The following is a 15994-nucleotide window of genomic DNA, read 5'->3' on the forward strand; positions in this document are numbered from 1 at the left end:
ACCCTTGCTTCAGGGGGTCAGGGGAGGTGCTGTACACAGACAGCAGCTTTCATAAGTTTTTGTGCAGGCCTTTTGATTTATTTCCTTGGGAAGTTACATAGAAACCAATCACAGGGCTTAGGAATAAATTGCATGAATTTGCAGTTTGGCGAATGCACTGCAGTGATTCTCTGTGGCTCAGTGTGAACTTCTTGTGGCTTACAGCTGAAGTGGAGCCCGTTTTTTGCAGCACAGGGGTGAGTGATTTAGTCAAGCCGTTAAGAATGCAAAGAACGATGTAATTGCCACATGGAGAAACTGCAAAAAGAAGTTGACATGTAAACTTGGGCTTGTGGTTGTTTCTGTAAGCATTTAAAAGGGGATGTGAATTTGTGAAGTAAATGGAGGTGATACTGTGAATCGGGGAAGATTTGGGGACTGCTGACTGTTAGCGGAAGTAAGTCTGTCATGGGCATTTAGTTATATGCACACCTAGAGGAAAGCAGTGTTCTGCAGGCGAAACATTAATTAAGAAAAAAAAATTTTTGAATCACGAAAACATTAGCAAATTAATGCAGAAATCAAAACATGGTACTTTAGTTTTTAGCCTTAAATGATGTTTGTCTAACTTTGCTATGAATTGATAGTAAAGAATTCACCCAAAATGAAACACTGCAAGGGGAAATGAAATTTTTTGTCAGATACTTTAGCTGGCAGTGAAAACAAACAATTATTTTGTGTTGTCTGAAACATTTATTTTGTTTTATTCATCAAGTTAGCTGATTTTCCCCATTCTTTGTATCCCCTCCCATTAACTTGGAAGAATTGTCCTATTGTGGTTGTTTGGATCTAACGCCTGTTGTCTCTGGATGCAGAGACAGTCCTGGTCATCCATTGCCACCTCTGCTTGGGATTAGATGTTTGATTTTTCTGCTGGTAGCCTAGCAGGCATCCTCAGAACCTTCCAGTGTTGCTAGTTTTTGCAGGCTTAGATCAGGGAAAGTCAGAAACGTTTGCCCATTATCTGGGTAGGTAACAAAGAACAGATAAGCAAAGCTGGTAAGTTTGTGCTTGACCAGCTTAGGGCTCTTCTGTAACACACTCTTGCAGGGCAGTCTGCTCCTTTGTCCTCAGGGGCTTCACCCTATACCCTTTGCATAGCCGTTATTTGGGGGTGACTCTCGCACTTCACAGCCCGGTAACGTCAACTAAGTCAAATGCTGTATCTTTTCGGTAGGTCCTAGTACTTGCCAACAACTCCTGAACTGGATGCTGGCCATAGCCTGCCAGCAGGGACACTTGGAGATAGTAAAACTCCTGATTCGTGCATACAGTGCTGACCCAGAGAGCTGTGCGGTCAGGAGGAATGAGTTTCCAGTTCTTATACGGTTGCCCCTGTACGCTGCTATAAAGGCAGGTATGTATTTGCATGCTTCAAAACTTTGCCCCTTTTCTGCAATGTTGTTTAAAGAATGGGTCGGGTTGTTTCCATCTAGGAAGGTATTGCTGTGGACTGGCTTGCCTGGAGTTGTCCTGGATTTCCAGTGGGATAAATTAAAATAAAGTTGGCTCTGAATCTTTTGACTTAGCCAAATTTAAGTCGGGGCCTTCGTAAGTTAGATTACTGTAAATGCTGAGAGGCCGAACTTTCCTCTTTAAACTCTTAGGGAAAAGACCCTTCAAAAATAGAAACCTTGCAAGTAAAAGCATTATTGTTATGGACACTCTGGCACACATGCTTGATTTAGGCTGAATAATTTGCACTTCAAAGCACAGCTGTGTGTATAGTTTAATAAGCAGGGAAAAAAGATAAAAAAGAGTGAGCCTGGGCCAGTGCTTTTACATAGTGTCTTCGCTGTCTCAGTTTGACCAAACTAAATCCTGTCACTGGAGGAAACAGTCTTTATACAGTTCATTTCCCTTTTTGCACACCCCCATGGCTTTTTTCAGAAGTGGTTATTTCCCAGGATTTCTGTTCAGCTCCTTGTTCGTTCATTTACATGAGAAGAAGAGAGCAGACAATCTGTCTTTTCTCTGAAGGGAATGAAGACGTAGCCGTGTTTTTATTACGGAATGGAGCTTTCTTTTGTTCCTACATCCTGATGGACAGTCCTGAATCCAGCAAGCACCTTCTGAGGAAGTATTTCATTGAGACGAGCCCTCTGCCAGGTAGTGCTCCAGCAAAAACAGTAAGTAGACATTTATCTGTCTGAAGAGACGTTCTTTTAGAGGAACATCATGCTAGTAATTGATATTTGTCTTTGTGTACCACGTGGCTTGTGATTCTTTTTCTCAACTAAAAGCCTTGTGGTTTGCTCCCCGTTTAAAGAACAAGCTGTGAAAGTGGCTTGCATGCCAGTGCTGAATTGCAAGGTGTAAAACATGAGGCATCATTGTGCAAGATGCTGTGTGCAGCAGCTTCCGCTTGGCAAATTTAACATCAGCGTGTGAACCAAGCAGCTGCTGTGGAAAGGAAACATTGACTTTGTGCTCAGAGTCTTCCAGAGAAATAAGCACTACTCCAGGCTTCCTCTGTGACCCAGGCATAATTACTTCGTTTAGGTTTCTGTTGTGAATTCTGGTTGAAGGTAATGCTACGAGCTCTGTGCTGTCCCAGAATGTTAGCACGGCACAGAGCTGAGCGTGTAAACCCTTCCCTTCCCCTGCACCTGATATCTCAGATACAGCACGTACAAACAGGCTCATATGGCTTTTTGTTAACGTGGAGCATGAGTAGAGCAAGCTTACATCTGCTTGGAATATCTTCCCTACTTCAGATCCTCATTAGTAAGGGGTGGCTGGTAGCCTTTGCTGTCACTTGCTGAGGACAGATCTGGCTCTCTGGAGCAGCAAGAAGAATATTGTATGTGATCAGATCATGGTAATTGAATTGTGCTTGTCCCACAGAAATGGTTTTTGATGGGACACAGAGGCCAACAAAAATCAATTTAAGCCATTTGAGGTTGGCAGGAACTCACTTCACTACTTAGCCACTGACAGCCTTTCGACAATTTTGGTAATTCATTTGCATCTCGTTTTCTTCCACTGTAAAGTGGGGAGATTTATACTTCTCACATCTCACAGCTGTTGGAAGGCCTAATACATGATGATGATGCTTTGAGATCTACGGGTGAGTGGCATTGTTTGCATGCAGGGTATTACTACATTTCATGATGATCCTATATCTTTATATAACTAGGCTGTATTCTTCATTCTCTTAATCTCTATTATCCAAGTCTCCTTTATTCAGAACTGAAAAATGTCTCACAGCACGCACTGTTACTGCTTTGTAGGGAAGCACGTAGTATTTCGTATTATTTCTACTGTTATCCAGCGTTAGTTATCAGACTTTTTTTGTTTTCCCCTCAATATGTAGATTAACAAACATTGAATAGGAGCATCGGAGCCCTGAGCTTTCAATAGTTACAGTTTTCATCAGGTTGTAAAAATGGTGCAGTGAAAAATTGTGAGGGGATTTTTCCGATCAAGGCTCAGTCTGCGTGAATTGCATTGCCAGCTGAGTATCTGTTTGCTCAGCTCGTAGCATTGCAGGGTGTTGATTCTGCTTTGGTGTTAAGTAAAAAGAAGCAGAGAGGTTTTCATAGTGTTACAAACTTCTCCATTCTCTGTTTTCCTGCCAAAGTCCTGTTTCACTGGATTTCCAACGATACTGTGAGTGTTAGGGACAACAGTCCACGTGTGTGAGCTGGACTTCGTCAGGTTCAATCAGCAGATTTAGAGCCCTCCCTGTGGGATTCTTGGTTTCATCGACAGGTAAACAAAAGGAAGCTAAATCTTAGATGTTGCTGGAAAAGAGCTGATAAAACGACATGCCTTTTAGAAGGAAAAAAACCCAATTAACTGGATAATTCAGCTTGAATAAACTTGGAATAAATGTTTGAATCAGAGGGAAGAGGTCTGTTTTCCATGTGAACTTGTTGGCAATATTTAACTTAGCTGCTGTAAAAATGACTCAGCTTTGCTGTTGTCACACCCTGAGCGAAGAAGAGAGCAGTCTTAAAACATCAGCTAATTGCCAGAAGGACCTGGTTTAAAAAAATAGAAAAAGAAAAAAAAATGAAAAAACAGACTCAGAAACTTGACCTTGATTCTTGTAGTAGCTGTTTATTTTTAATATGTTTGCTTATTTAATGCTTTTTCTTTGAATTCATTTTGGCAGCCTGGGCCAAATTCAGAAAGATCTATCCTAGTTTGTCTGCAGAGCTCAGGTCTCTGGGAAGTGATAGTCACACACCCAGATAATTTTTTTAAAACACGACTTCATGGCAGCTGCAGATGAGCTGCCTCAGTGCTTTCCTCACACCTCCTAAAGTCCATGAATGCAAGTCTGGTTGTGTAAGTGCTGTGTAGCATTTTGCACTGGGAGGAAGCAAAGGAGAATTGCACAGAGACTACGGTGTGTATGGCAGCCAGCTGGATGCTGAAAAGTCTCTGCTCTTGGACGGGACAGAGGGAGCACCGATCATTTCAGAAAGAGCCCAGAACTTCAAATTAAAAAAATAGGAGTTTGTCCTATCTGTGCTATCTCCGATTAAAAAAACGGCACAGTTGACTTCCAGTTGATTTCACAGTGGTGACTGCTAGCAGCTATGCATAGAATGTGGTTGGGGAGCTCGGTTTAGCTGCCGCACCTTCCAGGCAGCCATTGCGTTGTGCATAGTGCTGCACTTCCTGAGACAAGAGGAGTTACATCCAATTGTTCTAATACCTGTTTCTCCTTTTTTTTTTTTTCTGGCATAAATTTATCCCCAGAGCAAACCACTGTTTTGCTGAAGAGAGGAAGTGCTCCATTTTAACAGGAACAGGTAACAAATGCCAAAAAACCCCCTGCACTGAAGTGACTAGGCACAGATTCCAGATTTCGATAGATATAATCAGCATGGAGATAAGTAACTTTCCAGTGTGTGCAGTGTGAGATATATATATATATATTTATTTTTTCCCATTACAGCCCAGAAAAGAGCTTAAACTGTGGCATTTTCCTTAGGAAATGTTTTGCCAAGAATTTTATACCCAGGGGTACAAATGTATATGTATGTGTGTGATCCTGCTCTGATTTCTTTATCCACTGCCTGGCTAGTCTCAGTTATTCTGCAGCATTTCCACTTAAGATTCACAGCAGCATTATTGATGGAGGAATTAGATCACCATCCTCAGAATATCCCGTCTACAGCAAGGTTCTGTTGGGACATATCATGTCATTTAGGAGAAACACACAACAGCCTTTTTTAATCACCTTACCAACTGGTCTCAAATCTAAGTAAATATTTTTTTGTATTTGTAGTTCATCATTTGCCCAAGAACAGTGGGGTTTCTTGCTTCTGCACAATTTCCAGTCCTTTGCCCTTACATCACTGCAGTAGAAGATTTCCATTTAGTTTTCAGGACTGATATTGAGAAATTCTGTCCTTGGCAGGAGAGTCTGCAGAAGTTTTCCTTGCCCTTCTGAAGAGCACTAAGCCACCCAGAGTCAGGCTGTTCCCAGGACCTAACAGCCTCTGAACACTGTCCCCCTCTCACTTGAGCCCAGAGCTCACCAGCCGGTGCCAGATGGAGAAGAGTTGAGCTGATCCCTGGGCACTGCATGTTCAGTATCACAGACCTTTGGCATGGAAGAAATGGGCTTTTCTGGGAAGATAGTGGAGATGATTAAGTATGAGTTGGGGAGGAAATCCCCTTTCTTCGTGGCATTGCTATCAGGCTTTCTTTCACTTAATTTTGTTTTCACCGCAGAGTGCTGACCCAAGTAAATCCCTAAGGTAATTTCACCAACATCAGGTTAGTAGCACCAAGGTGAATTCGGTCCACTGTCCCCCGGTCACATGAAGGGGCTTGGCTGATCCTCCAGTTTGCAGTACTCGGGTAGAAGAGACGCTGCCAGTCCTTGGCTCTGAGTGGGGAGGAGGACTGAGTGCAAGGCACCTACTGTTGAGATTCAAAAAGCTGCCTAGGAGGTGAGAACACCTACCCCGCAGCGTTCATAGCAGGTGTTGTATTTTACAATCTTGTCTGTGGTTTTAGAACTCACTGTCTGTATTCTACAGGTATCTTTCTATCACATTAAATACCCTGAGGCCACGGCTCTGCATTTTTGAGGTAAATGATACACAGGAATCTAAACGCTAAGTAGACAGGAGTATCAGTCTGAAATGAGAAGCAGCAGAGACGTATGGTCCTGCTTCCACCTGCTAAAAGCAGGCTATAGATATTATTACTGCATTGGTTGGTGTACTCAAGGACAAGTACTTTTTGTACTGAAATAAAAGCCTGGGCCCACTGTAAAGAACAATAATCTTGAAACAGAGCAGGAACTGAGGGAGAAAAGAAGCACCATCAGTTCCTCCTTCTGATTTTTTTAATTGCAGATTTGTTGGGCACAGTTTAATTAAGCAGGAAAAGAGGGTTTTGGTGTCTGTAGTGCATTTTTACTCCTGGCTCCACTGGGAGAAGAGGAGATGTTACTGTCCCATTGTATGGTCTGGCAAACAGAGTCTGGGTAGTATGAGATGGTGACTGGTGTCACACAAGAAATCTGGGGCTCTGGAGCCTGTATGCAGGACCTGAACCACAAGTGCCTGCTTTCTCCTGTGAGGAGGAAACCAGACAAGCAAGCCGGCTCTCCGGGCCTTTGTTCCCATCACTGTCAGAATTTCAAAGCCCTGTATGGTTATATGCATCCTCTGTGTGACTGAAGGACCTGTGGATAGCCTTTTGCCCAGATTTTTATCTGTAAATCTCAGTTTTCTTGCTTGTGTTGGTTTATGTAAAATGTGTGAGTAGTTCATGGGGTTCAATACTCTGGTCATAGATACTTGTCTTAGGAAAGGTGCTACAGAGCATCCCACATTAGATCAGATGCTAAAAGAGGTTTCAAAAAAAGCCAGGAAAATTTTCCTTACCTGTTTTCTGTTTGGGCCATGGTGCAGTTCCTAGGCATCCACAGCCATGGTGGCAATACTTGTTGCCAAAGGAGAAGTGCCAGGATGGCACCACTTCCATCTTGGTGTACCATTGAAAGCTGTCCTGAACTTCCAGGGTAAATCTCCTCTGGATGACATTTTTGATATGTGTCCTGCCCACGGCAGTGCGAGTCTTTTGTCATCGTAATGTACATGGGATAATAATGAACAGCTTCAGCGCTGAGGCCAACATTGAATGTAATGGCACTGTTTTCCTTGTTTCAGGGTGAAAAGTAGCTTTAGTCTCACAGCCAGATCTTCATCCCAGATTGATCTACCCCCTTGCTCCAGCAGCACTGGGGTCAGTAAAAAGCTGCCGCAGCCTTAGATCTCCGTGAAGGGTGTTGCTGTTCCCTGCTGTTGGCAGATGGCAAGCTGTGAAGGGAAGCAGAGGAGAGAGTGTGGCTGATCTCCATGGCTTCATTGTTTGAGGTTTAGTCTCCCTCTGAACAAGGTCTTTGTGATGGTTACAGGAGATAATTGATGGGTCTGATGGACAGGCTGAGACGAATCCACCTTTCTGTAACCCTCAGTGCTGTGGTTGTATTTCTGTACCCCATGTCTTAACAACAATATGGGTAAGCAGGAAGCCGCTTCCTTACTAGCAGTTAATTTTTAGACCATAGATGTGTTGTCTGGAACTGCTGCCTAAAAGCTTGGATTTTCCCCTGTTCGTTCTGGTTTACCCCTCTGCCTCCAAGTTTTGGCAGTCTCAGAACAGCTTTTGAAAAAGTTTCTTCTGGAAAGAAAGTATCAGGACAGGGTATGCATTGCCAGCCAAGGTTAGTTGCTAAAATGGCCAATTCCCTGTTAAAACGTTTTTCAAAAATGTAGGCAGGCTGTGCTTGTATAATACTTTCAGTGGCTGGATCTTTGTTCCACCTTTCTCTTCTAGCCTGCAGAGGCCATTCCTGTTAAATATCTCCACGAAGCACAGGTAGCTGGGGATCAGGCCTTTTCCTGACTCTTTCCTAAGCCAACGGGTTTGGTTTTGCTAACGCAGAGTGTGTGATTTTATCCAGCATCGTTAGGTAGGAGGGTGATGGGCTTTTCCCTGTATGAGCAGAAGTCACGGTGTAGGTTTAATTGTCCTGGCATAAAAAGGCTTTTGTTGGCATTACTGCAAACCACAATATTGTATAAACAACATCAGTAAGAGAATTTCCTTGATGATTAAGCTGTATTTCTATCAGAGGCAATTGTAGATGATCTAGGATGGAGCTGCGGTGATGCTGGCCTCTTCCTCGCCCCAGGCAGGCACTCCTCCCTCCTCTGGCATCAGTACCCTTGTAAGTTGTTTTTGGTGACCTCAGCTGAGACCCAAACCAGCTGACAATTTTCTCTCCAAAATAAAGAGTGCTAATATTATAAGATAGGGTAGTGCCATAAACGTGCATGTAAGTAGCCAGACAGATACCAGTACTGCTTGAGGATTTTGTTTGTGGTGTAGAGCTTGTTTCCTGTGTTATCTGGATTTAGGGATCTGGCTCCTGTTATGAGCAATTCTAGGAACCAGGAAATACTAGTCAAGTGTCTCAGCACAAATGTGCTCTTCCTCAGTGAGGTTTCCTCATGCTGGGAAGATCTTCCTGTCCCTTAGCATCAGTAGCACATCCCTCCATCTCTTCTGATGTGTAGGGTAGCTAGGGATGGAAAAGGGAATCTGACCTCTGTGTTTATACTGTTACCATAAATCACAACTGGTTGCTGTCCAATGAGGTAAACAAGCTCAGTCTTGGGCTGTTACCGGTGAGAGAAAATTACAGAAAACTACATACAGAATTTTAAACAGGAGTTTGTAAGCAAGAAGCTGTTAAATATACAGACTTGGAAAGTCTAACAAAAAAGCAGGATATGTCTATTGACAGTGTGAAAGCTTTGCACTGTAACTCCCATTAGGAACTGTGTATTTTGCAGTAGCAATGGATACTCTGCTTAATTTGATTTCCTGTTGGAACTGGCTTGCTGTGTTTTGTATGGATGCCTTGTGGCAGGACGGTGGGTGTAGCTTTACACAAACAGCTTGTGCTCTCTGCCTTTCTTTCCCTGGTGATACGATGGGCATATTTTAATTCATATTTGCAGGGCTGTCCAGAGGCTTTGCTAGTGAACATTTGAAAAGCACTATGATTAAGTATGACCACTGTTCATTTCTAAAAAGTGCAACTGTTTGTGCTCACCTTTTATTCCATTCTCCTAGATGTTTGAACTGTGTGATCTCCATTACTTAGAGTTCTGAGTCTCAAATAAGCATTTGTTTCTCTTTTCCTTCTCTCCCTTCCCCAGATATATTCCTTTTAATTTTAAATTTGTGGTTAAAAAGCTTGAGCGCCAAATACTGGGAATTGGAAAACAAATTAAATTTGCTGTCAGGTTCTTGCTGCCTCCTGGTGGAGAATTAACGATCGCTTCCTTGAGGCTATCTTTGGGGCGAATTATGTCAAAAACATTGAGCTTATGAAAATTGTTTGGGACTAAAAATTTAAAAATGAGTATTTTTGGAACATAGATCTCATTGGAACACAATGAGATGATCTTGAAAAGGCAGCCTTGGATTGTTTACTTGCATTGATGACTATTATGCATTCATGTTTTCTTCTGTCTAAGCTGGAGCCTGAAAGAAGTAGTTATGCCTTTCACAACAACTTCTGTTTTATTTCCAAAAGAGGATAAAACGAATTTCTTGTCTTACTGTCAAAAGCAGCAGAACATTATCTAGAAAGGAAGCAACTGTGAAAATGATGTCTCTCAGATACTAAAGCATCTTCCTAAATGATACTGAGCAAATTTCTAGTGTTTAGAAGTGCTTTAGAAGAGGGCGTTTGCATTTCCTTGCCTTTCCCAGATGTTCCTTTGCAAAACCTAAAACTTCCCCAGAATGGTTTGACTGCTTGTTGTTGTAAGGTTTACGGTAGAAGAGCAGTGCCTGGGCATATATTAATTATTCCAGCAACAGGCCTCCTTGTAAGCAGTCACTACTGCACTCGCAGATCTGTCCCTGTCCTCCCTACGGACGCACAAGCGAAGATTCGCAAGAGGTTCAGTGGCCAACTGCTCCACAGGGGTTCCTCTGGGCCTGCCTGGCCTCCATTGGTGTTCAGAGTCCCTTGGAGATCTGAGCAGCGATGCAGGCCACGTCCAAGAGACGGAACGGAGTTTGGGCTGCAGAGTCTGGATTTAAGATGGGTTTCCATGATCTGTCCGTATCATGCTGCTTGCGTAGGGTGTGAATGCATCTTGCGGGACAGGGAGCCCAGCCCCATGGAGACTTACTGCATATTGTTGGATGAACAGATCGTTACAGTCTGTCCAGCTCTTGGATGAGAGTGCTGGTTTTGGGCAAGGGCAGCTCGCCCTTTGTGGGGCACATTGGAGCTGATGTATGGACAGCAAAGACGTCCAAGTCCCTGCTTGCGCTTGCTCGTGGTCTTTGGAGTGAGATCAAGGAGCAGCTATATGGTGAGGACTGCTGATAACCCAGGCATGATTTCAACTCTGAGTCAGTTTAACTCCTAGAAGCAGATCGGAAAGTGAGCAAAATGTTTACGGTCTATGCTCTGATCTGCCAGATTCCCAGTGGTGTAACACCAGTCGAGAACAACTGGATTTTACTAACATGAGTTTCTCTTCTTTGTTTGACATATGCAGGCTTTGTGTGTGAACTGGTCAAACCTCAAACTGCCCTGGGTGGATCTGGACTGGCTGATTGATATCTCCTGTCAGATAACTGAGCTTGATCTCTCTGCCAACTGCCTGGTCTCCCTTCCATCCGTGATCCCATGGGGCCTGATAAACCTCAGGAAGCTCAGCCTGGCTGACAATCAGCTGACGGAGTTACCCAGCGTACAGTCATCCGATGAAATTATATGTACAAGGTGTGTGTGCTGGATGCCTACAGCAGACTGAACCCGTACGGAGAGCAGGTGCAAATGATTCAGTTGTGTGAAACCGCGTAAGTGAAAAGCATATGCAGGAGCTTCTTGGTTTATTTTCTGTCTGCTGCAAGGTTCAACTTAAGATTTGCTCTTTTGCATTCTTAGTGTTTCCGTGTCAGTTGTCAGGACAATTGTAGGGACTTTTATTCCTGTATTGTCTCATGTTGCTTCTGCTTTTCTTCAGTTCTGGTGGGCCCCACTCCTCTAAGTCTAAGCCCTGAGCTGACTGAAATTGACATTTGCTGGCTTGGATCAATTATCTGGTCTGCTGTCTGTCCAGACCATTTCTGTCTGCTCGCTGGAGGGGTTAATTTTCTAGATAGGGTTTTTTGTTTTGCCTTGTGAGAGCACATTCCAGCTGCTTTCGTTCAGACCTAAAGCTGTCCTGGTAAAATAGATGTCTATGGCAATGGGAATCTTTGCTAGCATTTTAATGATGCCTGACTGAGGATCTTCTGTACTTACAGGTTACTCGAGATCGACGTATCCAGCAACAGGCTCTCTACTCTCCCATCTGGATTCCTACATCTTAAAAACCTTAAAAAACTCATTGCTGCTAAAAATTATATGGAGAAGTTATTTGACGAGGAGAACAGTACGTACAGTCCAGTGTTACACTTACATTTCAAGGTCTGATTTGTAAGAGAGAAGCCCAAACTGTTATAATAACGACTTACAGCCAGTATTAGCCAGAGATGCTTAGTGTCTCTCAATCCTCTGTCCAAAGTACATGAAGAGGCCTGGTTATTTTGTATCATCCATTAAATTCTTTGGCTCTTATCTAGTAAGTATTCAGCATCTTGCCAGATCAGACTGCTATCTTGCTTACACCAAGTCCACAATGTTTTGTGTTCTCTAGCAACTAATTGGATTGGCTTAAGGAAGCTGCAGGAGTTTGACATCTCTGACAACAGGTTGGTGGAACTTCCAACGGTTTTTCTATACTGCTTCAAGGCCCTAAACATACTGAATGTTTCCAGAAATCAGCTGAAAGTGTTTCCAGATCCCTGGGCCTGCCCCTTGGTAAGTCGAACTGCTCTGACAGAGTCAGAGGTGAAAAAGCTGTTGAAACAATGCAAAAAATATTCTGTGATGCTTAAAAAGCTGTCAGACGTCTTGGGCTAAAAGGCTTTTCTGTCTCTGTACAAGTGCCCCTGTCTGATTTGGTTTATGGATCTCAGATCTAATCTTTCTGAGGTTCTGCCCTGTTTTCACTATGTTGATGGAATTGGTGGAAAGCTACTAGAAGCATGTCTTATGTGGACGTGTTCATTTTCTCTGTAGTTCATATGAGCAGAAGTATTGTGAGGATCATTTTACAGAACACACAGCCTTCATTCAAAGTAAACTTTGCCCAAACCCATGGCTAACTAGGGCATCTATAGCCACCCATCGGTGACTTCATTCCTCGTTATTACAGGGATAGCAGGAGAAGAGTATACTTTGGTGAAATGTTTGGTTATGATTGAAAAGCAAATGGGGATAATTTTCAAAATAACTTCTGAAATACTTTTTTCCCACCAAAGAATTTGCCCATCAATTGAGTGCATCTCTTCAGCAAATCCTATGTGCCTGTATGCACAATAATTTATCTAGATCGAAACAGCTAAAGAGAGCGCCTAGAAAGAGTTTATTAATGGCTTAAACATGTGACAGCTGATCTACCTTGTTATTTAAAGAGATGATTACTACTCTGTGGGTGTTTTTTCTTCTGTGTTTTCCAGAAATGTTGTAAAGCGTCTAGAAACTCACTGGAATTCCTACCTGATGCATTGACTATTTTCTGGAAAAATCACCTCAGAGAAGTGGATTTTTCTGAGAACTCACTAAAAGAAGTTCCACCGGGACTCTTCCAGCTTGAAGTAAGTGGCCTTTCTTCCTCCTGCACAGTATTTCTCTTAATACCGACTCAGACCTCGAAGTCATAGCAGTGGCTGCCCGGTTAAGGTAGGAGACTACCTGCTGGTTTGAGCTGATGGTCACAGCAATTGCACAGAGCCTCTGAGCAGCCCATAACCTCCTGAATGGCTACATTCAAGTCCTTGGCCAGTGTGATGTGGTATCTAGCCTTTGACACTGGTCTTCTGAGAACTCTTTGTCTGTCGTTTTCAGGTTTTGGGAGCGTGGTTTGGAAGATAACCACTGCATCGTAGTGGCAAGTTCCAACTATTTGAATATAGATGTACTCAAATGTGCTCACAACTAGTTGTTTTTTTTCTTAATCTGTCATACCAGTGTTGTGTAATTAAGGATTAGTCTTTCTGTGCTGAAAATAGCATGTTTGAATGCCCTGAACAATGCTAGTTGGCATCTCTTTTGTCTTTAAACTTGTGCAGATTAAATAATTCATGCCAGTGGACATCAGAGATCCATAGTTTTACTTCAGAATTCTTCAGAATTTGTGGCTTCACATGGTTTCGACACGAAACAAAGCAGAACTTGGGGGTTTCCTCCGAGCTTCCTTTCCAGATTGTGAAACTCAGGGTCACAGAGATAGAAACAGAGGTAAATCTTTGTGCAGAAGTTTCATGATTTTCACCGCTGGCCTCAGTGGGAAGGATGCTGAAGTGATAGTTCATCTCCATGTCCAGTCTGGACCTCGGGAGTCTGCTGCAAAGGTGCCTCTTGCTCCTGCCTGGAAGAAGAATGCTGAGGGTCGTTTGCTCCCTCAGTTGTTTTTAATGATCCCTGCAGATTTGGCTTTGCTTTTTGGTAACCATTTGGTTTCAATTGGCATTTCTCCTGAAACAGAATGAATCCTATGGACTATTGTCTCCGAAACTTGTTTTTTCTGAATGCATTAGAAATAAGCCCAGCGGGTGGGAGCTACCATGACAGATATTAAGGACTAGATGGTGCTTCAGGGGCACGTTTCTTCGGAGGCTGCAGAGGGATGTAAAGGCACCAGTTCAGGGCATCAGAGAAGACCTCGGTGCAATCCCTGCTGGTGGTCTGTCTTCAAAGTTAGTGAGCTTTGGCTGTCTTAAATAGTGCAAGTTCTTATCCATATCTCTTCAGCCTGACCTTCATAAAAGAAATAAATAGCAGGTATTTTCAGTCCCCCAAGAGCTAGAGTGTGGTGAGCAACTAGGAGGTGAAAGCCCATGCCTAGATCCGCCCTGGCTTGGGCTACTCCTTGGCTGTAGAGTTTCTCTTAGTGAATGAGGCTGCACTCATGCTCCAGCCCTCTCCAGAAGCAGGTGCAGAAGGAGGAGGAACGGGCAGTTAACGTGTTCCTACACACAGTTTGCTGAGGAACAGTGAACTGTCTTCTCCCTGGGAAAAGCTGGAAGCAGGGGAGGCACTGTGACTTGAAAGCCTGTCTCTGACCCAAGCTGCTGGGACATGTAGTTTATCACTGGCCTTTGACTGGTTTGTGTAGGGGTCTTAAGACTAGGACCACCTCACAGTCATTAGTATGATGTATAGACGAGAAACGTGGTGCTAAGGGAAGCAGAGGCCTTCTCAGCTTCCTGTCTGTTGCCTTCTGAAGGAACCAACTGTACATGCTCCAAGCCTTCTCTTAATGCTCTAGTTTGCTTCTCTTGAGGAGACCTCCTGCTCTCTGGGTAGAACATCACATCACGAGCGGACCGAGGCAGCCTAATCTGGATGCTACAGTTTCTTCCCGCTGGTATAATCTAATGCACCAGAGCCCTTTTTGCATGCCGTGGCAGCAGGTTTGAAGGAATTTGCCTGCTGCTGCCATTGTCTCACTTCTGGAGGCACCCATTCTCTTCCTGAAAGGCAGCAAAAATGGAGAAGTTAGAGATGAGAGAGAAGAGCAATTACAAAACAAGGACTAGTGATCTCCAGAATTACAGTCATGAAGAGGCACGGACAGTTTAAAGTCACTAATTTTCCCTCTACGGAGCAGGCACATAAGCGTTGCATATGATCTCACCAGGCTCTCGGCTCTCCTGAAGAGCGGCCTTTGTCAGCGTTTGTGTGGGACATGTAACGTGGATACAGTTGACTGAAAATGAAGCACCCCAGCTAGACCACACAGAACAAAGTTTGTGCTAATTCTGGAACGTGTGGCCGCCCTTTCCTCCCGCCCCCTGCTCTGGGATATTCCGGGGGAGAAGTTTGAAGCATTGTCATTGAACAGCCCCATGCTGATACTTGGAGAGAGCTCGACACCAGGCGCCGAGGGAGGACTGGGTCTTCCTTCCAACTGGAGGTTCGAGCCAGGGGAAGACTAATGACTCTAAAAGCTTTGGCTGTCAAGACGCGAGTGGCAGGGAGGGTTTTATAGTTCGCACAGTTTTCGAACACTTTTAGTGGTTCGCTCTGCGTATCTACAGTTTTGCATTTTACTTCACCTTCCCCAAGTCCCGCCAAGGCCCAGTGCTGCCCCTCGCATATCACTAGAGGGAGCGTTCTGCATGAGAATTGCCATTCCAGCAGCTGCTGGTTGTCCATCCCTTATGGCACATGGATACCTCCTGTTTTTCCAGTCTGAGAAAAGGGGAGGAAGGCCAACAGACTGGCTTCGTGAGACATTGCTAATCCTGCTTGATGTAAAGGGGCATAAATCTTTTATAGTATGTGGAGCACATAAAACATTTAACACACTTGAAGCTGAAGTCTCTGTTGGTAAAACATGATTTCCGTGGGGTATGATTCATTAATACTGCTGTACTTGTGGCATGAGATAATTCAGCTGACATTCTGCTTGTCTCAGTCTTCATGGGGTGGACTTGCAGAATAAACCTGGTTGGAAACTCTATGTAGAAGACTGTTTTTCAGTGGAAAATTGTATTTTCAACCAAATGAAAATGATCATTTGAGCCTCAACATTATTTTTAAAGTCAGATGGAAGAACACAGACTTTACAAATCTGAATGGGAACTGCATTTTGTTCTTTAATATTTCTGTTAAATTTAAAGGAGAGCTTGTGTTTAACCTTATTCAGGGTATTTGCAGCTGAGTCCTATCTGTATGGTGTTAACTGTACAAATCAGGTTTACATCTGTTTTTTAAAATTTCTGTCTCTGATGTGAGAAAAAAAGTAGATAACTTACATAAATCTTTGAAAGTTAATCGAAATCCTTTCTGGTTTAGTAGGTATGTAATAACAAAGCAATTAAAAATTTT

At 43.4% G+C, this 15994-nt stretch overlaps 1 protein-coding gene across 4 annotated transcripts in view; it reads left to right on the top strand.

The window, feature by feature from the left end:
- LRRK1 (leucine rich repeat kinase 1) overlaps window positions 1-15994 on the top strand; it is an 81333-nt gene that overhangs the window by 24551 nt on the left and 40788 nt on the right. For 2 of the 4 annotated variants that reach the window (XM_075431790.1, XM_075431791.1), the window contains 6 exons: window positions 1217-1396; window positions 2020-2168; window positions 10608-10834; window positions 11362-11489; window positions 11754-11917; window positions 12619-12756. In XM_075431790.1, the coding sequence (XP_075287905.1) occupies window positions 1217-1396; window positions 2020-2168; window positions 10608-10834; window positions 11362-11489; window positions 11754-11917; window positions 12619-12756 (986 nt within the window). Of the gene's footprint in view, window positions 1-1216; window positions 1397-2019; window positions 2169-10607; window positions 10835-11361; window positions 11490-11753; window positions 11918-12618; window positions 12757-15994 lie in introns of those variants that run through there. The other 2 variants (XM_075431792.1, XM_075431794.1) reach the window with 2 other exon arrangements.

Source organism: Opisthocomus hoazin, chromosome 10, assembly GCF_030867145.1.
Source record: "Opisthocomus hoazin isolate bOpiHoa1 chromosome 10, bOpiHoa1.hap1, whole genome shotgun sequence".
Classification (NCBI taxonomy): Eukaryota; Metazoa; Chordata; class Aves; order Opisthocomiformes; family Opisthocomidae; genus Opisthocomus; species Opisthocomus hoazin.